This window comes from Hydra vulgaris, chromosome 07, assembly GCF_038396675.1.
Source record: "Hydra vulgaris chromosome 07, alternate assembly HydraT2T_AEP".
NCBI classification, from domain to species: Eukaryota; Metazoa; Cnidaria; class Hydrozoa; order Anthoathecata; family Hydridae; genus Hydra; species Hydra vulgaris.
In genome coordinates this window covers 10463163-10486099 of record NC_088926.1, presented here as the reverse complement: position 1 = coordinate 10486099, position 22937 = coordinate 10463163, and the positions used below count along the sequence as shown (strand labels likewise).

At 25.8% G+C, this 22937-nt stretch overlaps 1 protein-coding gene across 1 annotated transcript; it reads right to left on the bottom strand.

Annotated features, from left to right (window-relative positions):
• Positions 1-114: 114 nt before the first annotated feature.
• On the bottom strand, positions 115-21781 carry LOC101236616 (uncharacterized). The gene is made up of 7 exons (XM_065801008.1): positions 21472-21781; positions 20703-21171; positions 8010-8240; positions 5449-5567; positions 5028-5356; positions 3617-3753; positions 115-949 (listed from the first exon to the last, which is right to left on the bottom strand). Exons 1-7 carry the CDS (start codon positions 21677-21679, stop codon positions 901-903), a joined length of 1542 nt encoding a protein of 513 aa, XP_065657080.1. The 5' UTR covers positions 21680-21781; the 3' UTR covers positions 115-900.
• Positions 21782-22937: the final 1156 nt, after the last annotated feature.

The window sequence follows — 22937 nt, the reverse complement described above, 5'->3', positions numbered from 1 at the left end:
AACTATTTTAATTTCGATATTGGCCTCTTATTCAATGTCATTTATTCATGGTGTTATTTGCTTCCATATTAAGATATATTTTATAGTTAAAATAGCGATAAAAAATACAAAAAAAACTTTCAATTGTTGTTTCAAAAAAAAAAACTGAAAATATTGACAAATACATATTTTAAAAAAACATTTTAACAAATCGAAAAATCTTCAGAATTACTTTAAAATTTAAAATTGAATAAAAAGAATGAAAAGAGAGCACAACAAGATTTAGATATAAAAAGACACAAAAAAATAATATTTTTCATACAAATTACTTATCAATAAAAATAGCTATTAAGCTTGTAATAAAAAATAATAGTTGATGTTAAATATATTTATATTATTAATGTATTCATTGATGAAATATCTTTCTATATACAAAGTAACCCAAAACATCTTTATAATATGTTATTCAAACAATCATTTAAGCAGACAATTAGAATTGAATCAAGCATCGTTAAAATTTGATTTGAAAATCTATAAGAGCACTCCATTTTTCAAACAACAAATATTTTGTTTATAGATATTTTATATTTGGATCCATCTCAACCACCTATTTCTAAATCCATAAAAAAGATAAAAAGAAAAACATATTCTAAAATCTTGATAAAAAATTTCATTTCACTTTATCAATTTAATGGTAGTGTTTTTTATACACAATTTAGGCAGCTGTAGCAATGTAGCAATCAAATACAGTAAACAAGACTAGTTCTGAAAGTGAAATAAGATGATGCTGAAGTTCTCAATTTGATATATACAGAATTGTACATTTTCTAATGAGATCAACTGGTCGGCTTCTTGTTTGTTCGTGGTTAGCTATTAGTCCTTTGTTGGATAACTCCACAAAGTAATTGAAACTTCAGATTTTTATCTATTTTTTCTTCCTTTTTTATGTTTTGCTTTTAATGAATCAGAACTAAAAAATAAAAAGTATAAACATTGAAAATTAAAGTTTTCTAAAAAAAGTCTCTGAACTTAGTGGGTATTCATATGGGTAAAAATCACCTTGCCTAACCAAGATAAAAAAACTACGGAGATCTCGCCTCTCCTTTAAAACTCATGGTTATAAATTTTTAATATTTGTCTTTTTTTTTGTTAGTCAGTTATAAATTATTTGTAATATTTAAATTGCAAAACACACAATATTATCAAACTTTTAATATGCATATAGTAAAAGTTCAAAGTTATTAAATAATTTTTTGTATATCAAATTTTTTATTAAACTTATTTTTAGTCTTTAAATTTAAAAATGATTTTTTGTAAACAAACACCATGTGACCTTAAAAATGTCTTTTAAGTTCATTTAAGTTCAAGAATACTTGAGTGAGATGTTATTTTCTATATGAACACGAGCTCAAATTCATCCCCCCTGTCCGAATATAATCATTTAGGCATGATGGTTTTTCTCCATACGCCCCTTAAAGAATATTACTCTTTATAAGAACTTAGGTATTTTATTCTTAAGAATAAATTTTGAACCATATAGAGTAAATGTGCTTTTTCAGCATTCAATTAAACTTATTTTAAAAATTTGAAAACCAAGTTTATGGAATAATCTTATTATGAGTACCATAAATCATACATACGTGATAAATACCCATCATATATCATACATATATACAGTATATATGATACCCATCATAAATCATATATGGGTGTAATATAAAGATAAATATGAAGAGAGTTCATTATACTTTTAAACAATCAAAAAATACACAAACATTGTATTGGATGACAAATTTCTATATTCTCTTCTCTTACCATTTTGATTTTTAAAAACCCACATATTGCAACTGCATTTTGTGATCTGACTGGTTGCAATAAAATGATATCAAAATTAAAACTGCAATAATAACTTTTTTAAAAAGGTCTAAGGCTAGACATAATATTACTTTTCTGTACAAATACCTTAAAAATATCAATAGTAGAAAAAATAAAGATCTTTTTTAAAAAGTTCCATGAACCTTCCATGACTTTTAATGAAAATTTAGGAATTCCACATTTTTTTCCATGACCAAATGAAAGTTTATAACATTACAGAGTTTCCCACTTAATTTCAACATTGTATCATTCAATTTTGACATTGTATCAATACATTTTGAAATTGCTGCAATCAATTTCCACACAATTGCATTTGATTTCTACTATGTCACATTTAATTTTGACAATATTGCATTCAATTTCAACAGTACTAAGAATATTTTAATTAATATAAAATAAAACAGTTAAATTCTTTTTAAATTATTTTCAATAATACAAATTTTTAGTTTGCATGCAAACTAAATTTTAAACAATAAAATTATCAAGATAAAAATATTGTAATTGAAAATAATCACTTATTAAAAAATAACAATCCAAATGTAAGTTTATTCATCAATAATTGATACTTTTCTTGAACATGGAATCCTATACCTAAACATGTGCCCAAAATAACTATTGGAATTTATGCTAGTAATATTTAATGCACCATTTTGAATATTTTCAAATAGTTTTGCTTTACGTTTAAATATATTCCGTTCGAAAGTTTTCAAGTAACAATTTATCACAAGACGAACATCTTGTGATAAATTGTTTCCATTCAGAAAACCTATTTTCAGTAGGATATTTCTTAATAATTGAATAGATTGTAGTTCATTTAAGTTCAAGAATATTTGGAATTTCTATTTAAATAAGATTTAATTATCCTTGAACAGTTTTAACTGTTAATTGTTTGGTTCAGCATTAATGTTTGAAAACAATGAAGAAGATATCTAAAATTTTAATTTGAACTCTGTTTGCATTATCACAATGATAGGACAAATATTTTGGACAATAAAGATGTTTTTGTTTTTTAGATAAAAAAATGACATTAATTTAATGACATAAATTTGATGACAATTCAATTTTATTAGGATATTAAATAAGTGGATACTTTTTGGCCAATAAAAATAATTAATCCGGTCAACAAAAATAATTAATATAGCAATTAAAAACGATTATAATGGTAACTTGAAATAATTAATATCTACGTGATTTATTTTACATATATATTTTACATATATTCAAAAAATTATATTTGAAACCACATATATCATTTCAGTATTCACTTTAAACATTTTAGAACTGAAAAAATAGCAAAATTAATTTTTATTGTCCCGATTAAATATAACCCATTATTATTTAACAAAAATTTTCATCGTAAATATGAAAATCCAGGTATATATATAATCTGAATATATGTAATTTATGTATATGAATAACATATATGTAAATGTAACATGATTATAAGGTTTATATTCAAATGACAGATATGCAGAAGTTTATCATTTTCCAAAAGAGTATTTTTTAAAAGTATATCCATATATACTTATATGTATTATATGTATTCATGTTTATTATTAATTAATAAAAAGTGATATAAATGTATCAAGTTAATAAAAGTAACTTTTGGTGAGAGTGGGATAAAAAAATATAACTTTATTTATATTAATTTATTTTAATTTTTCTTTCAAATCCTATGCTTTTTTAAAAAATCCTATGCTTTTAAAAAAAGTCAGTGTAACCCCACTCTCCCCTATTAAATAGGTTTACAAACATGAGTTACCTTTCAGTTTCACGAAACTTTTTTCTATTTTGTTGTTTCAAATTCACACTGCCAAGTCTGCAATATACTTGGTGCGTATTGACTTGAAGCGATTGATGCAATCTGTTACATTTAGCCCATTCCGTTAGTTCATAAATCTGTTAAACAAAAACTTTGATTTATTAGTTGAGTAAAAAATTTACAAAGAAAAATTCAACTAAAAAAAATTATTTTTTCCAGTTCTAAAAACTAATTTTTCAGATTAAATTCTTCTTCTTCTTTCTTCGTTAATTCACCTCCCCAAGGCTCAGAAGGCCACTACAGACGAGGAGGCTACTTAATTGTAGTTAAAACCCTCTCTCAACTCTATAACTCCGAAACACGAACCTTGACAAACAAGGCCGCTGCGCGGAGAAACAAGTTGAACACGGTACCGTTGAGCACGGTACGGTGATATAATTGTTAGAAATAATCTAAATATATGAAATAATAAAGTTCAAATACAAAAGTTCATTAGAAACAGTTAAAACATTTAAGAAACAAAATTTCACTTAAGCTGATTTTTCAAAACCATTATAAAAACATTATTAATTGCAATTTTGCACAAACATGTATTTTATTGGCAGCCTAATTGTAAAGCATGACACTGATATATAAATTTTGTTATAAATTTATATTTCAGAATGTGTTCAAATTAATTCCAATTTACATAAATCTAATTCAAACACACAAATCAAAACATATATTGTAAAGTAAAAATAGTTTTTTGAAATATCTTTAACTAGCTGCTGAAAAGTTCTTCACTTTGCAAACATTTTTAATAACTTTAGCTAGCCTACAGTGAAAAGATACACAGTTACCAAATATTTATATTTGGTAACTGTATATCTTTATTTAGGTTATCAAGAAATTTAATTCATATTCAATTTTTTACTTTGCGAGAACATTCTTGTGTACTATTTAGATTTTAATAACTTCTCTGCATCTATAGGGATTCACAGCTTATAATGATCAACGATATGTAAGAAATAACTTACAAATATTTATATTTACTAATTTATTTCAAAGTACTAAATTAATTATTACAAATTAATTTTGAGTTACTTTTTTTATTTTAACATCTATGCTTCCAACAATGCTGCAAGCAACCACTATTAGAGTTTGAAGTTACTGGAAGAAAAAATATAAACCTAACGACTATCAGATGAATAAGTGTTTATTTAACAATCTTAAAAGATTTTTAAATAAACACTTAAAATACCACAAAAAGCAATCCAGTGACACCTTGGTCTCATTACTATAAACATTTATATGTAGTATAAATGCATACAGTAGGTGGAAATAAAATATAGGTTACAATAATTCAATTTTATGTAATAAATACATGATTCATTACATAAATAATGCAACATTAAAGCATTGATCAACTCACTTGGTTATTAAAACACGCATAGCAAATCCATGAAACACCAAATGAATTTGATTCAGCCCATACATCACCATCGCTTGCTAAATGATGGTCCTTGCACTCACCACAGTACCTACCTTGAGTATGTTTTCTATTTTCTTGCAATGTTTTCCGGTGTTGTCCGCCACAACTGGTACAAGGTATTGTATTCATAAGTTTATCAATAAAACTTTTTAATTCAGAGTTTTCAAACTGGCGATTTAATTCTTCATGTTGTCGTTCCATTTCTTCTTTTTCGCTTTGTTTGCAACGAGAGTCTTCATCATATATTTTTTTGAAAGCTGCATCTAGAACTAAAAATTACAAACAAATGAGAAAAAAACAACGAATATAATTTTAGACAATTTATTCTAAAGATGCAAAATTGATAAATCAAAAAAAATACTTTTAAAAGCTTCTGCTGCTGAAGGGTCATCACATTTATCAGGGTGCACCAAACGAGCAATTGCTCTGTAATTTGAGCGAATCATTTCACCTGAAGCTGTTGTACTAACGCAAAGAGTCCTAAAAACATTTATTATATATATATATATATATATATATATATATATATATATATATATATATATATATATATATATATATATATATATATATATACATATATACACACATATACACACACACATACATATACACACACACATACATATACACATATATATATATATATATATATATATATATATATATATATATATATATACATATACATACATATATATACACACACACACACACACACACACACACACACACACACACACACACACACACACACACACACACACACACACACAACAATAGCCATATTCAAATATAATGCCACATAAAAAAACTGAGGTTATATCTATATGCTCCACTAATATTCTGTTATAATGATATATATCTCTATAATTTATCAGAATAAACATAAAACTTTATACTTTTAGCACAGCAATAATCGGTATTTGAAGAAAAAACTTATCTTGCACAAAAACAAAACACGTCAAATAACTTTAAAACAAACCGCTTCTTATAATTCTTATAATACGATTTGCCTTCAAGCAGCAAATACTTAAACTGTATATTTCATTTTCTTGAACACAACCCAGAACGCTAGATTTTTAAAAATGTTTCAAAAAATTAAAAAAATATTATATAACCAAAATAATCCAACTTAATATTCATAGTTTTGAGATAATAGCGGGTAGAGTTTTTGCTTACAAAAATGGTCTCAACAACTTTTGATAATTTTCTTTAATTTAATAATGAATAAAATTTCTTTAATTTAATACTGTATTTGAAAAACACAAGTAATTCCAGATCAAATCACTCAGTTTATTGAGGTTATTATTTAAGAAAAAACAAATTCAAAATTTCAGCCAAAAATGTTGACTGCTTTCTGAGATATTGTAATTTTAATTTTGACTTGGTTTTTCAAAAACAATTCCTGCTTGCATTAAATTTTAAAAAAATATTTGTCCTAATAAAATGAGAAATAACAATCACAAAATATGAAAATGTAATAGTCATTGTATCGTTTTAACTAACATAAAAGCATTTTGAAAGAGCAAAATATTCTTTCAGTCATCAACTTTTAAATACTGAGTCACACATGCTTTTTCTCTTCAGAGTTTTCCTTTGCAAGCTGGATGGAGGGATGGATGATGACTCTTTTGACATCGAAAGAAACTTAATCCTTTAAGCTAGGTCCAGTTCAATTCACAGTGTTATGCATAAATTTATAACACCACATTTTTATACTTTTATAATATTTATTAATGAGGTTTAGAAACTGCTGCTTTTAATTTTACCCAACAGTTTTTGATCGCATTTAAATCAGGCGAATTGCCCAGCCACTTACAAGAACATTAACTGGATTTTTTTAATCCAGTGTCTTTATAATTTTTGCTTGTCAAGTTGTCATGTTTTGTATGAAAATCTTAAACTTTCTAATTTGAAACATTGTTCATGACATGTTGCCAATATTTAAACAGTCCAATCTATATGATCTTTACAAAACTTAAAACAACAGAAATATTAAAAAAAAAAAAAAAGCATGGCTTTGCACCATGATATGATCAAATATTTTCTCCTTTCCTTTGCATGGCATCAATTAACCGCAGCATTTTCCTAGATTGATGCCACCTGTTTACTTAATCAGCTGAATGATATCATGAACAGTTGTTTTATAGATCTTAAAATGTGCAGCAATCATTCATTCAGACTTGCTATCATCTATTAAAAGTTGTACTTGTGCACAATTAGTAAGTGATTTTGTGGGATAATGATTGAAATAGATATGATTTTAACTACATTTGATTTTTATAACAACCATTTGCTGGTAGGCAAGCAAAATACTTAAGCTTGGTGATCCAAAATATTTATTTCTTTAAACCAGCTTTTGTTTAAACAAGTCTTAACAAGTTATTATAAGTTATATTAGTATTGATGTGTCATTACTAATAATGGCATACTCCCACATGAGCATAAAGTGAGCACAATACACACATAGACTTGTGGTGCATGGCCACTAAAAGGTGGTATGCTGTACCTAACGTGACTATTATACACAAAAGTAAAAACTTTAAATAATACATTAGCACAAGAGTATAACTTTAAACAATAACAGTAGCACAAAAGTACAACTTTAAACAATAACAGTAGCACAAAAGTATAACTTTAAATAAAAACAGTAGCACAAAAGTATAACTTTAAATAAAAACAGTAGCACAAAAGTATAACTTTAAATAAAAACAGTAGCACAAAAGAATAACTTTAAACAATAACAGTAGCACAAAAGTATTAAACAAAAAACTTGAACTATAACAGCAGTATAAAAGTTTCACACCACTATAAAAGTTTCACACCACTATAAAAGTTTCACACCACTATAAAAGTTTCACAGCAGTGTTAAAATATTCACACCACTAAAAACATAAAACTATATATGAAAAATCTCACTTAAAAGGTCGATTTTCTTTTTGCTTCAGTAGATATTGAATAGCTTCTTTCGATGTACTCGGAAGTACACCAGTAAAAGCATCTTCATTATCAGCCACTTTTGTCTTTACAAACTTACGCAAATCAATGCCAATTAATAACTCTGTAAAGTTTAAAGATGCTGAAAAAAACTTTTTCATTTTACTCCATATATCAAACTTGTTATTTATAACACACCAAAGATGGTTAATTCTAAAGATTTATTGAGAAAAACAAACTTAGAACTTTTAAATTTAAAACTTATCAACTATCAATATTTTTAATAAAAATATAGCAATTACCTGTTATATCAAATTTTACTGTTACTAAAACATTAATTTTTATATAACATTATGTAGACTGTTCTTTTAAAACAGTCAAATAGACATCATTATTAACAATCACAAGTCAAGCTAAACACTTGTGTAAAAAATTTAATATATATATGGGCAATTCCACGCAACTGACGGTCATAACATTTGACACTTTTTTAGCCATTAAAAATTAACCAAGAATGGTATTTCCATGAAAATTTCCAGAAATGTTAAATACTATTATATAATTTAGTATGCAAAAATCAAATCATTCAAGTGTTCAATTTATTTGAAAAATCAACTAAACATAGTGTGACGGTCGTAACGCTTACTTTTTGACAAATCTAAACTTTATCATCAAAAATAAACTTTATCAATCTTTATGCAGCCATCTCCACAGTGAAAAAAAAAATCCTTTGCTGTGTTCTTTAACTACACATTGAACTTACTTGCTTGAAGTTTTCCAAGAATTTTATTAAGTTTTATGTCATGAAAGTCGTGACTGTGACGGTGGTAACGAAAAAGCCAAAAAAGAAAAACAACAAATAACGCAATGAATGACATAAAAAAAGATGAATGATTATAAAAACCGATTAAATTATGTTAAAAAATATGAATTTTAACATTATTAAGGTTATCCATGATGGTTCTTCATTACTGGGATCATTTAATTTGGAGTAGGCAACAAATGCTTAATGCTATTTATGCTCCCTGTTTTTTTTGTTTTATTAACTCTATTTAGTACAACTCAATATCTAGAAGTATGTACTTTCATACACCTTGCAAATGTTTTGCGGAGCCGGGAAGCTAATATAGCAAAAAATTATCTTAGACAAGTAAATTTTTTTTACTAATATTTAAATTTTAAAACTGTTCTGCAACCCCATTACAAAATATTAGAGAGTTTTGAAACCAAAAACTTTCTATTTTTTACTTGCCAGAAATGCATTTTGGTAATATTTGTAACAGCTGTCGCTTCTTCTATTTTATCAGCTATTAAGGCCCACCTTAGATTAATATTATCTGTGTTGATAAGTCTAACATAAGTTTTTCACCCATTTGATGCTAAGAGAAAGTCTTTAGCGTTTAAGACAACCACTTCACGAGATTTTACGCTGTTCCAAACAAATCGCTTTAATGACCCTCCTACTCCATTAACTGCTCCTTTACCATCAGAGGTAGCAAAAAAAATTCCACTCTACTCTTTGAAAATGATATTTCACAGAACCATGTTGTATGAATTTGGCCATGTATCTATTTTTAACCCGAGTGCATGGACCATCACTCCATAATATAACTTTTTTTATACAATCAATGCAATAGAGGTCAAGTATTTCACTTAAGTATTTAGTAGTGACGCGTTTTGTTTTATCATTATCGTCAGATATTATTATAACTGATTTTGGCTCTAGTTGGTAACGATAGATTACAATTGTAAACAAGGTAATAGTTGATTGTGACCAATAAGCAGCTTAGACAGCATCCTGATAATCACATGTATAGTTTTGTGAATAATCAAAGTGTATCGAAATTTGGTCTGGTTTGAGATTTTCTTTTTGACTGCGGTATTGCTTAGATTGCTTAGCAAGATGATGCTCAGTAAACTCTGGTAAATAGTCGAGGAAATATTTAAAAATACCTTTTATGTTTTTTTATGTTGACTGAGTATACAGGGATGATCTTCTTTAATCCACCAACTATAGGTGATTAAGGTATCCATGTCTCCGTTTTCAGGCAAAGAAACTTTCAATAGTTTACTATCACAGCACAATTTCATTATCCAACATTGGTATCTTGGGGGCTTGCACAATACATAATTTTCTAACCATTTATTGCAATACAATTGAAAAGGTATTTTACTTGCCAAAGCAGCACACAAATAAGTAAAATTACTGTGATAAATACAACCGCATGTTTCAAGTGGTGTATCTTTGCACATAAGAATGTATGTAGGCCTTAATTCACCAAACTTACTCAATTTAATTGCTTTGCTAGCACTCTCCTCACAATACAGTTGATGCAGCTCCTTTAAACTCATAACTAAGTAGCGCTTTTGAACTTTTCCTCTGTCGATTTTCATTCAATCTTTTCTTCCAGGAGACATAACTGATATATCTTCTCTTTCATAAGATACTTTTACTTTTTCAATTTCTTCTGGTGTGAAATGAACTTGATGTGTTTTTATAGGCCATATTCAGCACCAAACTGCTCTAAAATAATTCATCTTTTATTTGGAGACTTTGGAAGAGCCTGTTTTGTCCTAAAAATGTTATTTGATATAAAAGAACCCTAACTATGTGTAAGCAATTATACTAAAAAATATATGTTAATATAATAAATACTTGTTTAATGCCTTTCTCATTGACAATTTGCAGTTATAAGAATTGTCTTGCGTAGAATTTAGACTGACGTTAGTATTGAAATCAAGTTTTTTTTCATTCTTAGCCTTTTTGTTAATCAAAAAAAAAAAAATGCTTTTTTGTTAAAAGTTTTTATTTAAAAAAAAAAAATTCTTTACATCAATTTTTTGAAATTAGTTACTCATAGTTTCAAAAAAAGCTTTAACAAGTTTAGTAATAAAATGAATAAACAAACAGCATATTAAACAATAAACAAAATTGATTTATATTATAACTTGATTTAAATGATGCAAATTGTTTGAAATGAATTAAATCATTCATGATTAAACTTTTTTTAAAGTCAAGAAGCCGTTATGGAAAAACAAACATATTGTGATTGTCATAACATACTTAGTTAGTTAGTATATGTTGAAATGATGATCTAAAGCACTTTAATGTTGTTTTTTTTGAAACAATGATAAAATATGTATGAGTATCTTTACTTTTACCATGGTTACCATGGTTGTAGTTTTAAAAAGTTTGATACGAAGCATAGAAAAAGCTTTTGGAATTTTTTTTGTGAAGGTCATAATGTCTTGTTTTCATTAATATGCTCTTCTTATAGACCTATGTTTTTCTTATAGACATGTTTAATTTTGCCTTTTAGTCAAACTTAGAAGTAAAAGTTATTTAAAAAAACAGCACTGAAACTTTTTTCAATACTTCATAACATGACTATATATAAACATCAAAAAATGCTCATATAACCATTACAACTTTAAAAGTATGTTGTAGTATGATAAAATGATTTTTTTAATAAACATTTTTCTTAAAAGTTCTTAAATAGTTGGAAAATAAATTTAATTTTTTCTTTCCTTTTACGTGGAATTGCCCATATATATATACATATATATATATATATATATATATATATATATATATATATATATATATATATATATATATAATATATATATATATATATATATATATATATATATATATATATATCATACATCACCTGACAAATAGCCTGACTCGCAGTGGAGTACTGCTACATCGACTGAGGGTTCGGGATGGGGCAGGAATTTTTTCATTCATTATTCTTAGTTTTCTTCTTTTTTTTCTAAGAAAGCTATATCAATTTAGATAAGCAAAAAAAGTAAGCAAATGCTCACATAAATATGCTATAGTATATATATATATATATATATATATATATATATATATATATATATATATATATATATATATATATATATATATATATATAAATATATATATATATAAAGAGCGCCCATAAATATTTTGTGTTAAAAAAATATAAGAATTAATGAGATATATGGAGATTTTAGGAGATTTTTAAAGATTTTTTAGGAGATTTTACCAGTAAACTTGGAAAAACGAATAAAAAAATTAGGATTATTTAGGAGAATTCTGAAAAATTTTTTATGAAATTTAAATATTATTCAAAAATTTGAATAAAAAATTTAAAAGTTTAAGTTAAATGTTCAAAAGAAAACTTCAAATTTAAAAAATAAAATTTAGATTAGGAGATTTTAAAAGCATTTTTAAAATTCAAATATAATTTTGGGGAATTAGGTCTTTTTAGGAGGTTCTTTAAATATTAGGATATTTTAGGATTTATTAGGAGGCATAACCACCCTGTATATATATATATATATAAATATATATATATATATATATATATATATATATATATATATATATATATATATATATATATATATATATATATATATATATATATATCTTATACTGCTGATTTAGGTGAGCAATGTGGCATCATACTGAAATAGCCTGCTGCCGGGGGCTTCAGTACATACATTGACTGACAAATAGTAATATATATATACTATAAATAGTAATATATATATATATATATATAGTATAAATAGTAATATATATATAGTATAAACAGTAATATATATATAATATATATATATATATATATATATATATATATATATATATATTATATATATATATTAGCCAGCCCCATGGCACAGCGTATTCTGCATACACTGCTTTTTTTAAGTAATAGAGCAATTTTTATACAAGTTTGTAATACTTTGTGAACAATAACAAATATTCCCAATATTGCAAAAACACTGTAAAAAATATATTCCTGGCTAACACCCAGACGACTTTGAAATAATAATAATCATATTAATAATCAATAAATTTTTATATCAATAAAAAAGGACAGCATAAAAACTTTTTTTAATAAATAAACATATTTCGAGAGAGATTTGAGTCGTACCTTGTTGGTTTTTGTTTCTTTTTGTAAAAAAAATGTATTTTGGCCAAAAAACCTTCGGCTTTGATTTTTTTTTTTTTTAAATTACTCTTTTCTTTAGTTTAAAGAATGAAATAACAAAAAAAAATGTTTTTAGGTAATATTTATATTGTTCATCAAATAATTTTAGTTATTGGTCAGTTACTTTATACCAAGTAAAAAATAAAAAATATAGATCAGAAGAAAAACAAACTAATGCAAAGAAACACTTTTGTTATAAAATAAGTTAATTTATCATAATATATTATATAGATAACTACACTTAACAAAAGATATTATAGAAGACTGATCAGAGAATAATTAGAGTGGTCAGAATGCTAACTAGAGTTTTTAAAAATTGGAACCACTGATGCCATTTTCTAGAAGGCAAGAAAACAAGAATTAGTCAAGGACTTATTAAATAGTTTAGAGAGAACTGATGAGAGTTCTGAATAACACTTTTGTAGGAATATGGCAGGAATGTTGTCTGGACCACAAGCCGCAGAAGAGTTTAATTGAGATATCACTTTAGCAACAGAAGCTGGAGTAATTTAAATGTCTAACAATGAGTTATTCTGTTTAACTGGAATGGAAGGAAGATTCAAGATTTGAATTAGAAGAAAAGTTTTTTGCATATATTTCAGTCTTATCCTTGTAACAGGTAATTAGATCAAACCCATGAATGAGAGATGGAATATTAGACCTACCTTTTTTAATGACGCTGTTGAAGATTTTCCAAAAGTCTCTAGAGCTTAACAGCTTAACTTCTGAGATACAAGATTTAGTGAACTGAGAATAAGGGAGCTTAGCATCAGACAGCACCTTTTTACATTGATTTCTTGCAATAAAAAACAGGCATTTGTTCTTAAGAAAGTTGTTTTTTTTTAAAAAGATAAAAAAATAATTACAATGAGATATAGCAGCTGCACAAGAAGGTGAAATCCACGAAGTAGAATAAGACTTGACTTGGAACCGATGAGAAGGAATAAATGCTTCCATTCCTGCCTGGATTGAGAAGGTTATCTAGGATTAATCAGCAGAGAGAGAAAAGACATTAGCTCAAGGACTGTCACAAAAAAAATTATGAAAAGAATCCTAGTCAGCTCTTTAGGGTAGTAGTAAGTAGTAAGAAGTGCAATGATAGGATGAGATAAAAGATTTATAGAGGCCATTACATGGTCAGAACCACCTAAAGAAGAAAAAGAAAAAATTAAACACAAGCTAGGGTCAGATACAAGACAAAAAATTAAGGAGTAAATGTAAGAGATTAGGTTTGGAAAACAAGTCACTTAACTATCTGAGTAAGTGATTGAGAAATACAGAAGTTATAAGCTTTAGTGCAGTGGTATTAGAGGCAAGTAATTTAGTGTGACGAGCTACTTTATGGATAATCCTTTATCTCCAATAAAGGATTATCCATAAGGTACGCACGCTTTTATTTTGACCCTCCCCGCACACCTTCACTTTTTGAGTACCCTCCACCTCCCTAAAAGTACCTCAGCTTTTAACCTACCCAACATTTTATGATTTTTTTTTATTTGTGTCTGCATATGTATACCCCAAGCATGTGACTATTGGAGTCTTTGCAAACCAAAGGATATTACCCATCAACACTGAGATCTGAAGAAGGAACCATGGAATTTAAACTATTTTCACAAAGAGCAAGCAAATCTGATGAATTTTGCAAAGATGAGATTCAACGGATGGAAGGTTGCTTCGCAGACCACGAATATTTGAAAAAAATATACTAAAACAGATAGGTAGTGGGGATGTTTTTTTATGTTTAATATATTAACATAACCCATTAATATAATATTGGGTTACTTTGATATGATTTAAATTTAAAGAGAATTTGACTCATAGATAAAGTACAGCAATGAGCTATCCTATTTTAACCCTGCTAATTAACCTAAAGTCATAACTTAGGGCTCCTTATGTGGCCTCAAATATGCACACCAAAATCATTAACAGGAACACCATCCATGCACAACATGGCACTGTTAACACTCTGATATTTAAGAGCTGAGAGATATATTGTAGCAATCCACTGATTTAACAAACAAGGATGTAAGTTTCCGTGTAGGGGAAGACGGCAAACATTCGACCATGGGGAACATTCAACCTTTGCAAATATTTCCCAGCATGTTTAAAATTACCACTAGAATTTGTTATGCATGTTTTGTCTGTTGATAAGTTATTGTGGGAAAAAAATATTGATTCATCTTCATGAGCATTAGTACTTATATAGAAGAAAATCCAATTATTTTTATAAAAGGTAACTTTTTTATGATAAAAAAATCTTTTCCAATTTTAAAATCATAAACTTTTGTGTTGTTTATTGTTTAATGATATCTTGATTTAAAAACCTTCGTGTTTAGTTTACTTTAAAAAATAGATTTCATCTTTTAACAGCATTTGTTTATATTTAACAAATGCATTTATTAGTATTCAATAATTCACTGTCTGAATGATAACCCACTTTGATATTTAATGTGAAAAGATCTACACTGAGGAGTAAAATAAAAAATATTTTGAAAACATTTACTAAACAAAATTATTTAAAAAGATTTTCAAGGAATTTAGTCTCTCAAAAGAATATTGACTATGAGGATGAATTACTAAAGTATTTAAGTAAATATACAGCAAAACAAGTGTTTACTGCTAATCAAGAGATTATAGTAGAAAACTATATTAAAAAGTCTTCAGATTTAAATTATGGACTGACTTATATTTTTAGAAAACCTTCTACTCAGGCTTGTACTCTTTTTATAGTATTTATTTTTTTAATTACCCTGGTACCCGGGTATCCGGGTAAAGGAAAAAAAATTTACCCACACCATGTTGTGTTAATTAAATTTAAAATAAAATGCAACAATTTTAGTTTTAAATCTATTTTTTATTTAAAAAATAATACTTTAAAAATACAAGTTTGTCAACCATTTCCATTTTTAACTGATTTCGGGTTTTTGTGACAAAAGCTGAAGCTACCGAAAACACTCTTTCACTTACTGTTGACGTTGGTTGTATTGTCAATAATGCTGTAAAAAGTTTTCCAATAGAGTCACCTCGTTCTGAACAATCTTTCTCCCACAACTTCATTTCTTTTTCCAATGTGGACTTTCTCTCATTATTTTCTTTCGGAACAGTCATAATTCAATTGTTTTTTGGAGTTCATCATAATTTGAAACCAAACCATTATTTGAAATTATTTCTTCATTTTCAATTATTAACTCTGTATCCATCTGTGTGTTTGCAGGATCTTCATTGAACAGCCTTTTGAAGGTTTCTTTAGCCAATAAATGAATAGAGCTTTTTTTTAAATAAGTAAAATGGCAGGTAATCTCTGGTTTAGGATAATTTCCAGATTGTAAAAAACGCAAGAGTGATACAACATCCTCATTTCGTCTTTCTTCGATTCTTTTCTTCAAAGCAGTGAACATTTCCATGGCTAACTGCGTATTTGTTTCTTTTAGTTTGTTTAGCAAAAAAATGCATACTCCTTCAGCTTTTAAAAGATTATTATTATCTTTACTGAGCTCTTTAACAGCAAGCTCAACCGGTTGTAAAACATGTGATATTTCTTCTAAAACTTTGATATTTTTTTGTGAACATTTTTGCTGACCTAATTCCATTAGAGCCTTTTGTATACAATCGTATATTTTTATGAAACGATTTACCATTGGTATTATTGAGTTCCATCTTGTTTTGCAATCGAGTAGCAATCGTAACTTTTTGCCTTCTTGATCTATTATATGCTTTTCAAGAACACTGCTTCGAACTGAAGAATATTTGAAAAATTTAATAATTTTTCGTGTTTCATCAAGAATTTTGCCAATGTCTTCACGAAAGATTGGTAATTGTCTAACTAAATCATTTTGGAAATTAAAGTTACCATCAAAAGCAAATGCATCAGCTACCTCATCATTTTGTTCGGTAGTTTCAGCACAATCATCATCTGCTAAATTTTCATCATATTCTAAATTCTCATCATCTTGGAAATTTGTATCAATTACCGCATCATCATTCGTAATTAAACTCCCACTTTTTTTATAAAATACATCAAGTACAGCAAGATGTATAGCATGGTTGTAGCATAACTGAGAAAATGGTAAAATATTTTTCCTATATTTTACCATGACTGATGCTCCATCATGTGTGGATCCGACGATATCATTATCCATTTCAATTCCATAATCTTTAAGTTTTGCTTTTACCAAATCGACAGTGGCATTTGAATCACAAGAACCTATTATTGCAGATAGACCCAAGACTACAGGTAGCTTTGTTGCTGAATGAAGAGTGATATTCACGAACCTTCTAACGTTTATATCACTCCATTCATCGACAGTAATACTGAATCTCTCTCCAGATTTTTTTTGCTCTAATAACGATGCCATTAATTCTTCTTTTTTTTTCTTTATAAAAATCCATTATATATTTCATTACCGTTGTTTCACTTTTTGGCATTTTATAACTACGACTTGCTACGAAACCCCTAATGGCTTCAGATGAAGTAATTCCTTTGATGCTAAATCCATCTTTTGTCGCACATTTCGCCAATATTTCATTCAATGATTCTCGACTTATGAAATTTATTATTCCATTTCCAACTGATTTTGTGTTTTTCGAAGAAGACGCATCAGTTTCATTTGTGTCGCCCAAATTTCTTTTTTGTAAAGATATGCTATGTAATTTTAAATGATTATTCATTCCAGTAGTATTAGATCCCGGACGTTGAATTATAGATTTGCATATGTTACAAACTGACTCCGATTTCTCTTTTTTTGTAAAGTATTTCCATACCTCTGATTTTTTCAAAGACATTTCTGGGTATATGTAAATAAATCACTAAAATAAAAAATCACAGCATAAAAATTGAAAATTGAAATTTATACATATTTAAATATGCATTTATTACTTGAAATTTAGTACATTTTACTCAAAACACTTCACTTACTAAATGCAGCTATATATATTAGAAAATTAAGTATTTATTTTATTTATTTCACAATTTTTTTTTAAATATTTCACTTTCTTGCAAATTTTACGTCGTACAACTTCAAATTACAAATGTTATTTATTTTATGTAACTTAGTTAAAAAAAAACTTTTGAAACTTAGGTAAAAATCAACGGTTGCTAAGCAACTTTATTATAGAAGTAAAAGAAGAAAAAACGGTAGAATACCGATACTCGATTGATTAATAGTTAAATGAATGTGCAATATTTACATTTTTTTGTTTAAATATTATACTCGTTACTCGAAAAAAATATTTTGAGTAGTCGACTACTCGGAACTTGCTTATAAAGTATCAATTACTCGGGTACTCGGGTAATCGATAATCGTAATTGGATTCCCTAATATATATATATATATATATATATATATATATATATATATATATATATATATATATATATATATATATATGAATATATACTACCATAAACTTTATACCTATATATATATATATCATCTATTAGTATCTATAATTATCAACTAGTTAAATTTCCTAGAGATCTGTTATCTCCTTTAATTCTCACTGAATTTTGAACAAAAGATTTATTCTTTGTTAAAGAAATAAGTCAAGTCAACCTCCGCAAACATTTTTTAGTACCATATGATGTGACAAACTAATATATTACCAACCTTCCATTGAAATCACAGTTAATTTAAATATATATAATTAAATATTTATTTATTATATTTAATTAACTTTAACTATATAACTCAGTATAATTAAAGTTAATTATAAATATTATTAATCTTATTATAATAAAAAAAATTAGTAAAAATGACTTTATAAAATAATTTCAACATGCATTTATTTTTTAAAAAAGGACAAATTTATGATTAAATGGATGTTATAACCATTTCAACTAGCACCTGTTCTTGTTAATTTGTTCATGGGTCATTTTGATAATGAATGGATTAAAAATTACAATGGTGCAAAGCCAGATTTCTATAAACAATATGTTGATGACATTTGCACTGCTTTCCAGTCAGAAAATGAGAGCATCTTTTTCTTAATTATATAAATAATAGACAAAATTCTATTTATTTTACTATGGAACAAGAAGTAAGTTTAAAAATATAATTCTTAGACATAATCCTACACAAATTAAATTCTTTATTCTTCATTTTTTTACAAAAGAACTTATCTGGTCTTCACACTAACTTTTATAATTTTACTCCATTTTCATACAAAGTTAGTCTTATCAAATGCTTAATCGATACAACATTTAAAATAAATAGTACTAAATTTAGGTTTCATTCCAACATCAACAACCTCCTCAAAGTATTTCAAAGAAACATGTATATATCTTGGCTAATTTCAAAAATATATAACCTTTATTTATGTTAAATTAATACCAATATATAATACCATAATATATAATGCCACAACCAAAAATCAAAGAATCTTTGTCTTATTTTAAGCCACCATTTTGAAAAAAGATCAGATTCAACTAAAGATAGACTGAATTCAATTGCTAAAAGATATTGCTGTTTGGTAACTGTTAAATTAGTGTTTACCTCACTTGAAATTTTGAAATTCTTTTCTTCTTAAGATAATATTCTTCTAGAGTTCAAATCGTTCATCTACAAACTTATATTTGAAGTATGTAACTCCTGTTATATAGGAGAAACTAATCGTCACCTCCAGATGCGGATATTTGAATGTAACAAGAGTGAGAAAAAGTCTCATATCTATAAACATCATCATGCTAATAAAAATCGTTTCATGTAATTAAATTATAAACTTTTCTCCATTTTAGATTTGGCATTTAATAATTTCGAGTTGAAACTTAAAAAAGTATGTTCATAGAATAATTAAAACCAAACAAACAAAATGAACAAACAGATTAAACTTGTTTAAATGACCCTTTCTGTTTAACTATTACTTTCTATATATATGTTATATCTTTTTTAACCTATTATTTTATTATTTCCTATAATTTGTTTAGTAAGACTTAAAATTTTTATAGATTTTATTGTATATTGTAACTATATTATTAATAGTTTGTACAGAGATAATTAAACCTTGTATTGGTTTTATTTATCACCTTTAAGGTATTCAAGCCAAATTTTTAATATTTGTATTTAACTAAAGATGATTTGTGATAGTAGCAACATGTATTGTTTTTACTAATAAAATGATTTTTAAAAGTTTATCTTGTTTATTAACATAAATATATATAAATATTAATACATATATATATATATATAAATATATATATATATATATATATATATATATATATATATATATATATATATATATATATATATATATATATATATATATATATCAGCCCTGGGAATTAGGAAAAATGAGGTCAGCAATAAATTGCCAACCTCAAACTGATAAAGGTCGGTTTCAGGTCAGCAAAAAATATTTAACATAAAGGGGTTACTATAAAACATAGAAACAAGGTCGACAATTTTTTGCTGACCTCAAACACTTTGAGTTCTGCAGTTACCTGACCCTAAGTCCAAGGGTCAGGTTGATATATATATATATATCAAGGGTCAAGGTGATATATATATATATATATATATATATATATATATATATATATATATATATATATATATATATATATATATATATATACACACATTGGTAGTTTTAATAACTCTGTTCTATATAATCATTATTTATATATTTACTTATATAAATAAATATATAATAGGCACATATATATAGTAAAATTTATACTTACTTTATACTGCTCCAAGCTAACGCAAGAATAAAAAAAATGATCATAAATCTAAGCAAATTGATTACCAAAAACCACAATACTTTCAGTGCTAGAATAGTAATCATTAATATCAAACATCCAAAAAAGAAAACTACATTCTTCGAAACTATAAATGTTTGTTTTGAAAACAATATTGCTAGATTAAAATAATGACTAAATTCAGAAAGAATTTTATATTCTTTGGCATTTAGGTCTTTAATTTTCAGTTTTTCCATAAATCTTATTAGTTTACCACCAGTATTGCCTTGTTTTTTTGCATTTCTTTTTTTAATATGCTTTTCTACACTTGCATTTTCTTTTTTTAAACTATTTTGTGCACTTAAATTTTTCTTTGAATTAGAAGACTCAAAATTAATGTCACTAGATAATTTAGATGAAATATTTTCTTTATATTGATACTGTTTTTTTGTAGCTTCAACATCCACATTAACTAAAAGTAAAGCAATTAAATAAAGTTATAAGTAATAATAAATTATATTGTTATTATTATTTATCACAATATAAGCACAAACACAATGAGTAAACAAACTATATACAATGTATGTACACAAAGTACACTTATAAGTATTTACATAAAGTATATATATAATTTTCCACATAGCTGTGTTATATGTGCATGTCTAAATTTCTTTAAAATTTCTTTGCTTTTTTTTATATACAAAAGTAGTATACACATTATGCAAGCAAAGAACATATAATTAAAACAGTAAAAAATATAAACAAAAATCACCTTCATTAAAATATGTATTTTGCCTGCTGCATGCATAATCATGTTTCATACTATGCTCTTTATCAGAAGTAGTAGAACTATCAATATTTTTTGATTTAGGTTCATTTAATAAATTTGTGTCTAATATTTTATTCAATGTCTGCTGCAGAATAATTAGCTGTTCTTTATTGAGATGTAATTTATCTAAATTTTTCCACTGGGTGTTCATTTTAAATTATTTGTAACAATTTGTTGGCAACTTATCTTCAAAAATCCTATATATGCATTTTTCCAACATGTCACAATTTATTAATCAATTTAATCATATAAAGTACTAACAATTTTATTTATAAATAAATATATATACATATAAGTATGTATATATATGTGTATATATATATATATATATATATATATATATATATATATATATATATATATATATATATGTATATATATATATATATATATATATATATATATACACACATATATATATACATATATATATATATATATATATATATATATACATATATATATATACATATATATATACATATATATATATATATATATATATATATATATATATATATATATATATATATATATATATATATATATATATATATATATATATATATATATATATATATATATATATATATATATATATATATATAAGTTAATGTATTATACAAATAGAGTGCTAAATGTTCTTAAAGAACAGAGCAATAAAATATTTTTAAAAACACTTATCTTAATTTCTTCTTCATGTAGAAGAAATTTAGATAAGTAATTATACTAATTTATGTGTGTGTGTGTGTGTGTGTGTGTGTGTGTGTGTGTGTGTGTGTGTGTGTGTGTGTGTGTGTGTGTGTGTGCGTGTGTAGTTGCATATTATTAATATATGTTGATATGGGTTAATATGTATACAGTATTAATATATATACATATATTAATATTATTAATAATGATAATAACAATAATAACAACAATAATAATTGTAATAATAATATTTAATGTTGTATAATTGCATAAAATATAATATATTTTAATTGAATATAATGGACTGTAAATACTACAATTACAATTACTGCTATTCATTAGGTTCCAAAAATAAAATCGACACCCATCAACGTTAATTCGATAACGCCGCAGTTTAAACTATCAAATCTTTTTGTTTATGTTCGATTTGTAAACAAAACAACTCAAATAACACCACTTTTTTAATTTTACTAATACATATATTATAATAATGTTGTCGTTGTTTATTTTTAGCTCTATTTCAAATATTTGTCTCAAAAACTTAACAACCATTTAACAAAACTTTTGACAAATGTATCTTAAATTTTTAAAAGTGAAACAAAGACATAAAACATTTTAAACATTTTAAAAATCTCAGGAGGAGAACAGTTTCTGGACACATTTACTGCTATCTGATGCAAAATTGTTCCTTGAAAATGCTTAAACTGCTTTTGGTA

Coding starts and splice junctions, on each gene's coding strand:
- LOC101236616 (XM_065801008.1), bottom strand. CDS start 21,679: ATGAACACCCAGTGGAAAAATTTAGATAAATTACATCTCAATAAAGAA. Junction 21,172..21,471: donor AAATACATATTTTAATGAAG/GTGATTTTTGTT, acceptor CTTTACTTTTAG/TTAATGTGGATGTTGAAGCT. Junction 5,568..8,009: donor AAAGAAAATCGACCTTTTAA/GTGAGATTTTTC, acceptor AAATGTTTTTAG/GACTCTTTGCGTTAGTACAA.